This window comes from Choloepus didactylus, chromosome 7 (genome assembly GCF_015220235.1).
Source record: "Choloepus didactylus isolate mChoDid1 chromosome 7, mChoDid1.pri, whole genome shotgun sequence".
Classification (NCBI taxonomy): domain Eukaryota; kingdom Metazoa; phylum Chordata; class Mammalia; order Pilosa; family Megalonychidae; genus Choloepus; species Choloepus didactylus.
Window position 1 is genome coordinate 69,020,143 of NC_051313.1, and position 14,710 is coordinate 69,034,852.

The following is a 14,710-nucleotide window of genomic DNA, read 5'->3' on the forward strand; positions in this document are numbered from 1 at the left end:
TTCATAGAAGAAAGTATTTCTCCCATTTTTAAATAGCACACACTTCAATTGATATTTTGTAAAGCAATGAAATAGTGTGTTTATAAAGCTTGCTATTCCTTCTAATGTGTAATTCTTTAAATTTAAAAAAAAAAAAAAAAAAAAAAAAAAAAAACCTCAAGTTTCTCAGACCCAACAAAAAAACAATATAAGCACTGAGGACATGAGCTGAATAGATCCATCTCATAGTAAATGTGTTGTGGATTATCTCTAACCTGATTCTAATTGTGTTATTGTCCACCTCTGTATATGCAGTTTCAATCCGCAACCTGCAGCCTATTAGATTCTTCTTAGAGTGGGATCCTGAGAATAAGTCAATTGAGAAATTTTTAAAAGAGAAATTTTTAAAGTGTTTAATTTTTAAGAAGACAGAAGGAAACAAATGTTCTCCCAAAAATGAAATTTATCACCATGTAGAGTATATACTTGGCATTGAAATGCCCGTGTAGTTCAACATCTGACCTAAACATTTTTAAATGTATGAACATCTAATTTTGAAAAGTACAAACTTTAAAGGTTGACATGGTGCTGATAGCGTTCAAGTCCAGGCATAACCGTATGTGAGGTGATCTTGCTACCTTAATAAGAACTGATTTTCTCTGCAATTTAGATAACAAAGGACCTTGGTTCAGGTCCCTGTTAGCCGTAAGTACAATTGGCGTCATTTCCATGAATCCAGAGGCAAATCTGGGCGTATTTCAGAGGAGTGATGCGCACAGCCACGTTGTAGTCCGTTTGGGCACCGTGCACGTCCACCCACTGGTGGCCGGAGTAGACGGCAACGATTTTGCGCTTCCAATTCCTGTTGTCCGGCTCCTTCAGACGCAGATAGACCCCCGAGCCAGTGGAGCCCGACTCTGCATCGCAGTATTGATAGAGGAGATCACTGGATTCATCGGACACGCTACAGAACCGATAGACCAACTCATCAGCCCTATCATCATCAAAGCCTGAGAAGTGGATCATCCCGCCCGGGATCTTCTTGATGGTTGGGCTGACTCCGAGTTCCATGTATTTCTTTTTGTGAGCGCGTTTCAGCTCCAGAAGAGCGTAGTCATAGTCCAAGGCTGCGTCTCCCATCCCCGCTCTCGCCCAGCCTGCTGGTATGTGGGTTTTCTTGACCCGGGTCCACTGGAAAGAGGGCCTGCCCTCCACGCCTTGCCGACGCCGGCCGGACTCTCTTCTTCTGCCCTTGCGTCTCTCCTTCAGATTCTCTTTGGGATCCTGTCCCTGGTCACCACCATCAGCTTCTCTCCTGAGCCTCTTAGAACCTCTGTGTTTCTTGCCACCACCTTTATTCCTCATCTTCAACACTCCTACCCTTAGCTTCTTACTCCCTTTGATATAGTCCTTTCCATCGTGAACACAGTGGGCAGCGGTCAGGACGTGATTAGGGGAAACTAGAATGCCACTGCAGCCTGTGGAGAGCTTCACGGCCGTACTGAAAGGATAATTGGTTAAGAATCTTTTGTCCGAGATGCTGAAGCGGCTGTCCGTGCCGTAGACCTGTCTCTTTCTCCTCACAGGTGCTCCTTTTGTGGTGATATTTTGCGTCGGTTCAGAAACCAAATCTTGAACTTTCACTCTGGTTAAGGTTCGAGTGCCGTTCTCAAAGACGGTCTCATATGAAAGGGAGTCCTCCAGTTCAGCAAGGCTGCGAGCCGGGAGTTCTTTCTGGCATTCGATGCCACACACTTTATTTAACACCATCTTAGCATCCGCTTCAAACGTGGGACTGGCGAGGTGGAAAGTCCTTTCACTGGCAACCCGAGGTATTCTTCTTAAGTGCCACATAGCGTCCTGTTCCATTTCAGATCCACGAATGAGGGCCCACGCAGAGGTGACAAATATCAACCAGAATAGTATGTTTTCCATTTTGTTCTATTTTGTCCTTAAAAACAGAAAAAGAGAAGCTTTACAGTGTTTATTTTTTTTTAATATGTTACTTATCCATTTCATTTAGGCTTTGGATCCTAAATGTACCTTCATCACAGATAGGAGTCCTTATTTTCACTTAGCTTTGCTAAGATTTACTAGATAAAACCCTGCTAAGTAGCTCATACAGTCTTCCAAGAATCAGTGAATCCTTCCCTCAACCCAGCCCTAACCTACCTCTGCACCTCCACCCAATCTCCACTTCCACCTCCCCAGATAGCCCAGTGCATGGAAAAGTAGTTTGGAACTGTAAACTGGTCTTCTCTTCTGCCTACACTGGCCACACTTTCTTCTTTCTTAGGTCTCCTACAACATGATTTCCAGATGATTTAGAAATAAAGGTAGGAGCAGAAGTCTTGCAGCCTTTCTCCTCAGCTCTTTAAAAGTGGGGATCATACACTCTGTGGAATATAAGTGCCTAACACAAAGTTCAAGAAATGTTTCTGGAATACACTGAATTTCCTTGAACCACAGTTTACAAACCAAGCTGATCTGAAGGTGCCATGCAAATCACCAGATGATGTGTTAAAAGCAGTAGAGGTCATAAATGGCTTCATCTACTACTGGCCTGCTTTGAATTTTACAAAGAGAACCTGCTGGCATAAAAAGAAAATATGCAGCATAGGTCATTTTATGCTAAAGTAAGAAAAATGTGCCATGCATCTGTTTAAACAAAATTGTGCTTGGAACCACTGTCTAAGCAAAGCAACACATAAGGGCATTTCATAATGGGATTTTACTGTACTGTATATTAAAATTAGTTGTAAAAAGTTATGGAGCACAGGGTATGGCTCTCGATTTGCCAGTTGGTAATATATAGTTATGATTAGATATGGTCCCCTTCATCATGGGTCTGTCTCATCATCTAAGAACAGTGCTTTTGTGTGGTTTAAAATATTTTTAAGATTGCCAGTACTTGATAAATTATATAATGCCTTCTCCACTGTTTACATCTTCTCGCACTCTTTTCCTGCTCCTCTAGGCTCAGTGGATGTAAATGTATCCATTTATTAGAAATGAAGTTTGTGAGCTGTTGCTTCGTAGGGAAAAAAATGGTCACACTCTTTGGGGCAGCTTTTCAACCTCTGTGTCACTATTATTTGTGATCTATCCTCCAAGCCATTTTCAGGTAATAGTTAAAATATCAAGGCTTACAAATGATTTGCACTTTTTATAAACCAGAGATGATTTAAGATTAGCTTATCAACAGATCAAAATAGATGATGAAAAAGATACATATTTTAATCTAGTTTATTCTTAGCAAAATTTCAATCAAGAGAATTTTTTTGGTGTGGGAAACATTTTTTTAATTTTTCATTTAGCTCTTAAGACAATAGCTGTCCATTAGGTTCTTACTATAATGTATATGATTTCATCAAAGACTGAAAGTCAGCCAAATATGCATGTTCAGAGATACAAAGAATCATCTTGTGTGTGTTAACACTTTATACTAATAACCTGTGGGGTAATAAATGTGCAAAATGCCTTCTTGGGCAAATAGAGGACGTCTAAATCATGTAATACTGTGGCATAGTTTCTCCAGTTACATATTATTCTTTTCAGTACAAGTTAATTTAGTCTTGCAACTGTTAGGGATTAGAAAGACAGAATTTAAATAATAAATAACTGACAAGATGCTTTTTATTGTACAAATCTTTGAACTAGAACACTGATATGCTCAAATATATAATTTCCCCTACTCTTTACCAAATAAAATATGAATCCTGTGCCTTAATCCTGTAACCAGACTTTTAAGAAAACCCCATCAGAAATGAGTTGTAATCAAGTCTAATTTCATTTGTTTGCTAAGTATGCAACACTGATTTTTTTAATCTATTAAATACTTTTGAAATTTTCAATGCCATCAATCTGTTTTAAACTAAGCTTGGTACAAAGCAATGACTTTACGGGCTTGGTTTTCCAACTAAGTGTGTGCTCAAGTGAACATCCTCACAGCAGACGAAAATGGTCAATAGCCCAAATCTTGGGTGCTCATCAAAAGGAAACACTGAGCATTGGTATAGCTAGAAGGAAATACCTGAAACTGTTGAACTGCCTTTATTCTTGAAGATGATTGTATAAATATATGTTTACACTGTGTGACCATGTGATTGTGAAAACTTTGTGGCTCCCACCCCCTTTATCCAGTGTATGGACAGATGAGTAGAAAAATGAGAACAAAAAGTAAATGAATAATAGGGAAGGATGGGGAGTATGGGATGTTTTGGGTGTTCTTTTTTACTTTAACTTTTATTCTTTTTCTTTTTTGTGTGTGATAATAAAAGTCTTCAAAAATTGAAAGAAAAAAAAAAGGAAACAGTAAGCCACTGGGTCTCAGATTATAATCCCTGCAGTGTCAGCATCACCTGGGAACTTGTTAAAAATGCAAGTTCTTGGGTCCCACCCCAGACCTACTGTCAGAAACTCTGCAAGTGGGACCCAGCCAGCTCTGTTTTAATCAGCACTCCAATTGCTCAGTTAAGGTTGAGGACCATTTCAGAAGCCAAGGTTCTGGTGCAACAGCTTGAGTCAAACACCAGAGGGCAATTTTTCCAATGATGGTTTATAATCCGGTTTTAAATAGCATATACAACCATCTGCTTACTCACTGCATAAAAATAAATGTATTCTGAACTTTGCTCTTTTACTATGTCAGCAAGTGCCAATGTTGAATGGTTGAGCCACTTAATAAAGAGCAAACATAACTTACTTCTCTAGAAGTGGTTCAATAAGATGTCTGGAAAAAAATCAAATTCAGTAAGCTTGTATGTAATGCCTCCAACATCTGTTGCTAAAGATCATGCAATGGCTCTGGTTCATCAGCCCTGTCTGGTATCCTCTGAGCGAGCTCTATCGCAAGGCACCGCAGGAATAACAGTCATGCCCACATCTATCCTTGGGCACGGGAAGGGCAGAGTCTCATCATATGACCTCAGAATCACAGTAATAAGAGGACATAGATTTAGTTAGCCTGTCTAATTTGGCCTGTAATTTAGAATTGGACGAATGTTCAAGGACACTCTCTTTTTGGAAAATCTAGGTTTGCCTTTTGGTAAAATGTCGACGTAGCACAAATAGTAGCTCTTAGTGACAGAGCAGCCCATGGTCCAGTGGATAGATCCACATAAGCGCATCATCCAGAAAGCACTAACTCACTGCTCTAAAGAAACACTGTCCCAATTGGTGGGGCAGCTATCATATTTGAAAGCTCTAGTGTTCCTTGTCTTTCCCCCCCCACTTCCTTTTTCCTCTCTTCCATTATAATCGTGACCTTCACTGTCACTTTCCAGATGGCTTAGAATTGGGGCTTCAAATTCCAATTTTGATTAATGAAACAGAGGTTGCAGTCATCAGTCTCCAGCATGAGTCAGAATTGGGTTGGATCATGGAGACAAACAAAGTGGAAGGGAATTAGGAAAGAAGCAAGAATATCATTATATGTAAATGAATTCTCCCTGACGGAACAACTATGATCTGAACCTGGTCTATTAATAGAAATGATCACACATAACTTTTTTTTTTTTTTTTTTTTTAGTTTATGGCTTCTTAGAAATGTGATTGCTGATAAAGTTTAGAATAGTTGAATATCTATATCAGCATAGTGGTTACGAGTGCAGACAAGGAGTGAGGAGACTTGGGTGCAAGTCCCATCTTTACCACTAATCATATGAATTGTGCAGTTCATTAATCTCCCTAAATTTCAGTTACTTTATCTGCAAAATGGGGACAGCAGTAATCACCATCTCATAAGATTATTGTGTGGATTAAATGAGATGATTCATGCAAAGAATTACCACTGAGCCCATTGTATAGTAAGCAGTCAATGACTATTTTGTAACTGTTGTTATAGCTATAAACTATTTTATAACTATTGTTTTACCTAAATGGATAAAATATTATCACTTTAAAACACGTTATAATATAAGCCAAAGCTAAAATACTTTTAGATTTCTAAAAAATCAATTTTATAGTCAAATTATTTATTTCAGGAGGTTTCCAACACATTCTCAAACTCCCTTTTCTTTTTTTTTTTTTGTCTTGTTATTGCTGTTTGTTCAAGAATAGCTTCACTTTAGAGACTACCCAAATTAATGCTTTTCTCATTACTCATTTCTGTGAATAACTGTGGATTTGTAATACACTTTTCTCATTGCTCTTAAGCTTGAGTGCTATTAAATATTACCCAGCCATAGAACATTTGAATTGCATTCTGCGTGATTTATTTATAACCTGGGTCTACATTAGGAATTCTGGAACTACATCAAGGCCCTCACCATAAAATGAAACAGAGTCAGTGTCAAAATAATTACTCCAAGGAAGCAATCTACAATGAAAGGAAAATCTAACCTTTTGAGTAGGTCTATAGAGACTATATAGAATTTTACTGGGACATAACATAAATTATACTCTAAGGCTTAGTTTTCTGTTTGTGTTGTGTGTGGGTGTGGGTGTGTGCATTGTTGTTGTTTTGGTTTTTTTGTTTGTTTTTTACCTTAAGAATTTTTATTCTAGCTCAGGTAGGGAAGGTAGACCAATGAAAGTTTAGATGATTGCTGACTATGTTAACTATTTCAAATGAATTGTTTTTTCCTGTATATGAAAATAAGAATGCTAATAACCATCAGAGTATCTGCTTTCCCCAACGAGGTGATAGAGTCACACATACCCAAGCCTTTTTCACCTGGCCCCTCTTGTAATGTATAGGGAGATGGTCATTCAAATTCATGTGTACAGCGTGTTACCATGGGGCATATTTTTCTATTAATCCATCAAACATTCTGAAGGGAGTTGGTGTGGGCCAGGGACTGCTCAGTCAGATCAAAGATCCTATGAGGCCAACACCCTTAAGTGTGTGTTAGGACACAGCAAGGATTGCAAAACCACTTTTTTAAACTTGACTGTCCTTTAGTTAGCCAGCCATGGGTCCAATCACCCGCCCCTCCCAACACCACAGCCCACACCAACATTTGTACACATAATTATGAAGATTGCACCAGTCATCTTCTCTTCTCTCTTCCTCCACTTTTACCCTCCATCTGCTCAGTAAAGATTGACACATCACAGGCTGACATTGTGACCTGGCCCAGATATTCTGAATAACTGCAGAGAGAAGTGATGGCTTAGACAAAAGGCCAAAAGCAGTAGAGGGGAGAATCTCCGGTGAGAACAAACAGGTGAAAAGTAAGCATTAAAGAAATGAGTTATTATATAGCTTTTACTGTGGGGTTATGTGATTGTGAAAAACCTTGTGACTGACACTCCCTTTATCCAGTAAATGGGCAGATGAGTAATAAAATAAAGACAAATACATATATAAATAATAGCAGAGATAAATGGTATGGTATGTTTTGGGTGTTCTTTTTATTTTTATTTTTTTCTTTATTTTGGAGTAATGAAAATGTTCTAAAATTTATTGTGGTGATGAATGCACAACTATATGATGATGCTGTGAGCCACTGATCATATACTTTGGATGGATTATATGGTGTGTGACTATATCACAATAAAATTGCATTTTAAAAAAAGGAATGAAGTTCTGAGACATGCTACAACATGGCTGAACCTTGAAATAATTATGGTGAATGAAATAAGATAGACACAAAAGGACAAGTATTGTATGATTTCACTTATATGAAATATCTAGAATAAGCAAATTCATAGAGACTAAGTAGATTACAGGTTACCACGACCTCGGGATGGGGGAGAGTAGGTTGAGGAGCTATTGGTTAATAGGTACAGCGTTTCTGTTTAGGGTGATGAAAAAGTTTTGGTAATGGATGATAGTGACAGTTGTACAACATTGTAAATGTAATTAATACCACTGAATTGAACACTTAAAAATGGTGAAAATGGCAAATTTTATATTACATATGTTACCTCAGTAATTGTGTTTAAATACCAAAACAGAATATAGTACCACAGTGATAAGATAAAATAACAATGTCAGTGACATAATTGAGATAGAGTGTAAGAACTGGAGTGTTTCGATGATTATGGAGGCAGTGGGCTCAAACCAACTTAAAACCAATTTAAAAAACCAACTTAAAAAAAATTGCCATTTATTTGCAGTGTGATTTTTGTGAAGGTTACTTAATCTCTCTGAACTGTAATTTTCATGTTTGTTAAATCTGAATAATATATTTTAGTGTATTTTTGTAAGGAAATAATATTTATACACACACAATTCCCAAAACACAGTAAGCACTCAACAAATGGCAGCAATTATTATTATTATTAATAGCAAACTGTGGGAGTCAACATTTAGGTAGATACTAATAAAGTATTTGATGCATCTCTTACTGCTATGTATCTTTCGTGATATGCCAAATAATGGCTCCAAAGATATCCACATCCTAATCCCCCAGAACCTGTGAATATGTTCCTTCCAGGGTAAAAGGGACTTTGCAAATGTGATTAAATTAGGGGGTTTGAGAGGAGAGTATCCTGTTTTATCCAGGTGGGCCCAATGTAGTCACAAGGGTCCTTATTAGAGGGAGGGAGCGTGAAAAGGAGATGTGAAGATGGAAGCAGAGGTCAGAGTGTTGCAGCCATGAGCCAAGGAAAAAGGCAAGGAATCTCCCCTAAAGTCTTCAGAAGGAACACCGCCCTGAACCTCAGAACTGTAAGATAATAAATTTATGTTGGTTTAGGCTGCCAATTTTTTGGTAATTTGTTACAGCAGCAATAGGAAACTAATATGCTTATAAAGGTGAGAAACTAGTTTCTAAAATTGTCTGCCCTGTATATTTAGAAGGCGCCAGTAGGAAGTAATATGAAGTGGAAAAAAATGTTTGGTTAAGAGACTTAAATATAAATGAAAATTTTGGTTTTAAGGAAAATTTTATAAACATGCAATTTTAAAACTAAAAACAGAACATCATGATAAGATTTTAGGGTGGTAAGGAGTAAAAATGCTAGGGAGAAACAACAGAACTGGGACAGGGATGATAAATTCATTTGTTCATTCAACAAATGCAAACTGAGTACTACTATGCTATTCATCATTTCATAACTCCTTCTTTGCAGGCCTTCTTAGCTATTCAATGTGACTAGATGTTTTCTAAGATCCCTTCCAGCTCTCAAGTCCTAAATTAAACCACAAATGAGAAAGCACAAGTAATTGATTTGGGATCCTCAAGAAGCTGCAATTCCTAACCCTCTGGGGTAGCAATTTGCCTGCTATCCATGTTGCTACCACTAGATGGCAGAAGTAGTTTGGTGATGGTGAATACAACTAATGCGCATTTAAATTGTTTACATTCACTCAGCTGTGGATAGTGAAAAAGACTTTATTCTAAAAACCTGTGAGTCAGGAGGAGGGAAAGTGCTACTGGCTAATATACAAAATGGTTGTCACGTATGGAATTTGTCACATTAAGAAAACCCACCTACAGTCCACAGAGCCCATCCTGATGAACTGCTAGACAATTTTCTAGCAGGTGGTTTTCCAAAAATTGTTTCAGTGCCAGTACATTTCCATCATTACCTACAGCACTACTAAATAGTTCCCCCAAATGTACTTTAATTCATTTCAGCACACTAAGGAAAATCCTCAACCTGCCAAATATTTCATGTATGTTTCTCAAATACTTTATAATCCATTACTGAAGGATAAGCTCTCTGCTGATTCTATGCTGAAAATAAATGTCAGGAAAATTCATTGACTCTGTGCCAATCTCTATTTAAAATATCATATCCATCGCACTATTTTCAAATTTAGTTTCAGGAATGAAGACAAAGTAATGTCTGCTTAAAAAGTTTGGCAGTACTTGAGGGAAAGGAAGATGGTAAAGTTACGCATTTTTTTATTTTACAGCAACCCAGAACTTCTGTTTCTCTTCACAATAAAAAATAAAACCTTTGTTTTTTTTAGCTATTTTCCAAAGACATTTATATCACAATTTATGCAGTGGATGTGTTGTATGTAAATCAAATTTGAGTAAATGTCACTAAAGGAGCCCCAAGGGAACTCCACTGGCTCCTTCAAAAGCTGACTAACTTATAAAGCACACAGCACAAGGCCCCTGACTTATCTTTATATCTTTAATATTGGGCTTTGAAAGCAAAAAATGTCTATAAATGTATGAAGTTTGCTACTTTTCAGACTTCAAAACATCTTCTGCTCATTCTCAATGTTTTTAACTTTAATGGTTTTACCTACTTGAAACATTTTTTTCATTTTTAGTTAAGCGAACTTATAAAATAATGATATGTGTACCATTAATTTGTCTTTCTGTTTCCTAACCTCCCTGGATCTCACATTCCCTGTCACACACCCCCACCCCACGCCCACCAGTCTGCAAAGCAAACTCAGTGCTATGTAAGGTATTCTTATGAATATGATCCTACTGTGTCAAAATGCAGTATGCTTGCCTTGGCTATTTGAGCATTGGGAAGAGAAAGATAAATGATTTACACTTTGGGGAAAATAAACTCACACTAGCGATTGTTTAACATATAGTGAGAACCTACCATGGACCAAGCACTTTGCTAAACAATCTCACATTTAAAAACATGAAAAAGATTCTTAAAAGTGTACAGATTTCTGTGCTGTCAGAAAAAAAGTGGAGGGCGTGCTGTATTCAATCCTTTCCCACACTAAAGTAAGTCCTCTAATATTTCCTAATAAAAATAAAATTCCATATGATGTTTGGCCACTGCTTTCAAGCCCCGATGTCTTATTTGGCTGAACTTTCAACATTCCCTCTTCTAAATTACAAACCAGATTCTAATCATAATTCTCCAGGCAGCAAAACAAACTTTCATAATTCTCTGTAGAGATAAATGTACTTAAGATAAAATGAGAATTAATTTCATAAGTTAGAAGGTTAATAAAAGATAGAAAAAAAGAAAAAAACCTAGGTATGACCTGCAGCTTCTTTTCAGATCAATCGTGGTGTAAAAAAAAAGGCAGAGGAATCAAGCAAGAGCATTTCTTCAAGTTTACAAAAATATTTTATTATAGAAAATGCCAAAACTACACAAAAGGAGAGAGAAAAGTACAATAAACCCCATGTGCTCATCACCTACCTTTAACATTATCAATATTTTGCCTATCTTGTTTCATCACTCTCCTAATTTATTTTACTACAATATTTTAAAGTAAATCCAAGACTTTTCATTTCGTTTCACCTCCTCTCTCTTCTTTTTTTGTACTTTCCCCTGATCCTTTTGCTGACCCATGCAGCCAAGATGATAAAAGGGAGAGAAAGGGTGTGGGGGGTGCTAAGAGAGAAAGGCTAGCTTTCATTGTAACCCTGGCCAAAGAGACTTTCAACAAGAGAAGACTTTCCAGGAATCGGTTTTACACCTTTTCAATGGCATCTGTTAATAATCATAAAAATAAAGAGGGCCTCCTCTGGTATTGCTTACGTAGAAAGAATTCCATTTATATTCCAATGCAAACCTTGTTACTGTTAATATTAAACCGTGCAAAGGCCGCCACACAGAATTGCCTGTTGGAGGGCCAGTCCCTTTCTTTGAGGTCTGGAAGTACTAACTTTGATCCCTGTCTTTGGTGCGCTTCAAAGAAGCTCTCCTCGGTTGGGTCCTGCCTTGAAACTTCCAAGTTCTAGGGTCTCTCCCCACGGTGGGGGTGGGGGGGGGGGGAGCCAACCTTACCTGCGAAGTTTATTCTGTCCCGGAGGACTCTACCCAGTCCGGATCAAAGAGTTCTCGAGGCGGTCACAGATGCTGCAGAGGGAGGAAGGAGGACGGGGGCGCGGCTGCCTGGAGCTCGCGGGCAGCTGCAGCAGGAGGCCGCCCCGCCTCGCTCGGCCAGCGCCGCCCGGAGCTCGCTGCAGGACTGCCGAGCAGGCGAGTGGAGCTGCGCCCCGCGGCCGGGAGGTGGGAGGGGAAAGGGGGCGATGACGCCGGGCGGCCGCGGGGGGAGGCGAAGGGGAGGAGGTGGGAAAGGCGCCCGACGGAGAAGAGGGAGGGAGGGAGGAACCCGACGCGCGGCCCGAAGGGGTTTCCTTGGAGGTGCAGAGCTGAACAGGCAACCTCTTAGTCCAGCATCCCTGCCCCCAAGTGAATTCACTAAGCTTTAGGGAAATGGATGAGTGGGTTCACAAGAGATGTCTGCCCCTATGATAGTAAGCATACCCAAAATAGTCTCAGGAATATATGCTCAAGTCGCGGGGAGAGGGGGTGTCAGCGGGAGTTGTTCCTGAAGAGTCTCACTCCGCTCGGCTCGCAGTTTAGACCCCAGCCATCAAGAAGACCCAAGTGCGTTTTCCTCACCCCATCCCAAGCCACACTCTCCCAGAGACTTCCCGGAACCCACAGCCCACCAAGCACACTCGACTTGTGCCAAGTGCAAGGGCTGCGTCTAACCCAAAGGGACCGCGAGCCGGGATGCTGGATGCTCGGGAGCATCCTGGGCGGCCTCGAGGGGGAGCGCGTCGGTTTCCTCTCTCCGTGGAGCGCTGGTCTTGGCTGTTCCTGCTTTGGGGTGTATCCTCTAAGATCCTTTCCCATGTCAGTCCCACCAGAATTCTAAGTTTATCATTTCTTTCTCAGTCCCTTTCACACTCCTCTTAGAAGAAGTGCTCCTTTGGGCTGAGAAGGAGATTTTCGTTTTTTCAACATTTACTGACCTGCTTCTGTCGGGGGCAAGATGCACTTGATAAATGATGAGTAAGTAAACTCGGTCCTGGCCTTAAGGCAGGGAGATCAAGTAAATGCACAAGTATTCATAACACAAGATCTTAGCGTGTCCCATAATAACACTTGGTTCAGTAGTGAGTTATTGCATTTCTCAGGTTTCTATGTGATTTTCTTTTAACAGGATGTGATCAAACCACATATGCAATTTTGTTTCCTGCTTTTTTCACTTGGCATTTTCCTATAAGCATTTATCCATATAATTAAAATGCATTGGTAATTTTTATTTTTTATAATACAATTAGTTCTCCAGGTCTCCAATTAGATTATGATCTTCATGTCTATATTTGAATCCTCAGCATCTACCATAGGGGCTGCCTGATAATAAGTGTTGATTATGTGTTGAACTAATGGACTGGATTCATTTAGAATTGGATATGAGAAACAAAGGGCAGAAAGAAAGCAAGAGGGAAGGGCAGGAGGGAGGGAGGGAGGAATGAAGGAAGGAAGGAAGGAAGGAGAAAGAAAGAAAAGAAAGAAGGAGAAGGAAGGAAGGAAAGAGAGAAAAACTCAGGGAAGAAATTTTCTCAAATCTGGGGCATCCAGGAAGGCTTCTAGTCAAATGGTGTGTGGGGAAGTCATTGAGAAAGCCCAGAATTCGGAACTGGAAGTCCTGTCTGACACTAAAGAGCTGTGTGCCCTGGGACTCAGCTTCTCTATCAGTTAATTGAGAAGGCTGGGCTGGAGGAGTTCTTTGGTGGTCATTACTTCTCAATACTTTGGGGATTCTAAGGTTGCATAAATCCATAAGAATTTGGTGTGGGCCCAGGTCTGATTCCTTTAATTCGGTTAGCACTTCCACGAACATCACAAAAAGCAGACTTCAGATGCCCTCACATTTTTCACAATTCCGTTCCTGAGCTCTTTACCCCAGTCTCTCCTGCACTCTATTTCTGGTTCTGTTCCAAGTTGTCTTAACATCAATTTGACTTGGTTATTTCATTTATAGGTTTTCCTCATTTGGCCCTGATGCTTGATATTGACTGCTTCTCTGTCTCCTGGATCCCTGCTTCTGTTAACCAGGATTTCTTCTCCTGGCCCAATCCTGCCTCCCAGGCTTTCTGCAGTCATGTATCAACAATTTAGACACCCAGACCCTACGATACCACAAGAGGGCCCCTTCCCATCTCATCAAGTGCCCCATTCTATTCTGGTCCTGTTATGATGGTCCTAGAATTTCCCATGTTCCCTGTTCTAGTTTGCTAATGCTGCTGGAATGCAAAACACCAGAGATGGATAGGCTTTTATAAAGGGGGTTTATTTGATTTACATAGTTACAGTCTCAAGGCCATAAAGTGTCCAAGGTAACACATCAGCAATCGGGTACCTTCACTGGAGGATGGCCAATGGTGTCCAGAAAACCTCTGTTAGCTGGAAAGGCACGTGGCTGGCGTCTGCTCCAAAGTTCTGGTTTCAAAATGGCTTTCTCCCAGGATGTTCCTCTCTAGGCTGCAGTTCCTCAAAAATGTCACTCTTAGTTGCACTTGGGGTATTTGTCCTCTCTTAGCTTCTCTGGAGCAAGAGTCTGCTTTCAACAGCCGTCTTCTAACTGCAGTTCCTCTCTCAGCTTCTGGGCATTCTTCAGAGTGTCCCTCTTGGTTGTAGCTCCTCTTCAGAATGTCACTCACAGCTGCACTGAGTTCCTTCTGTTTGTCAGCTCATTTATATGGCTCCAGTGATTGAATTTAGACCACCCTGAATGGGTGGGGTAACACCTCCATGGAAATTATCCAATCAGAGTCATCACCCACAGTTGGGTGGGGCACATCTCAATGGAACCACTCAAAGAATTCCAATCTAATTAACACTGATAAGGTCTGCCCACACAAGATTACATCAAAGATAATGGCATTTGGGGGACACAATATATTCAAACTGGCACATTCCCCAATCAGCTTTTCACATGGGAATGAACCCTCTCTACCATATGACTCCTAACATGTTAGGAAATAATCCATTGAAAGGCAATGTTGTCATCTGTTAGGAAAAAAAAAACAGTAATCATAAAGTTTCAAGCCCTCTTTCCACAATGGTCCTAGACTTGGTCTCCAAATATTGTCACTCTCATGAC

General features: G+C 39.9%; 1 protein-coding gene across 1 annotated transcript; it reads right to left on the bottom strand.

Annotated features, from left to right (window-relative positions):
* Positions 1–424: 424 nt before the first annotated feature.
* On the bottom strand, positions 425–11,762 carry PRSS35 (serine protease 35). The gene is made up of 2 exons (XM_037843367.1): positions 11,596–11,762; positions 425–1,930 (listed from the first exon to the last, which is right to left on the bottom strand). Exon 2 carries the CDS (start codon positions 1,912–1,914, stop codon positions 679–681), a length of 1,236 nt encoding a protein of 411 aa, XP_037699295.1. The 5' UTR covers positions 1,915–1,930; positions 11,596–11,762; the 3' UTR covers positions 425–678.
* Positions 11,763–14,710: the final 2,948 nt, after the last annotated feature.

Bases quoted from the DNA above. Each gene is read 5' to 3' on its own strand.
- PRSS35 (XM_037843367.1), bottom strand. From the start codon at position 1,914: ATGGAAAACATACTATTCTGGTTGATATTTGTCACCTCTGCGTGGGCC.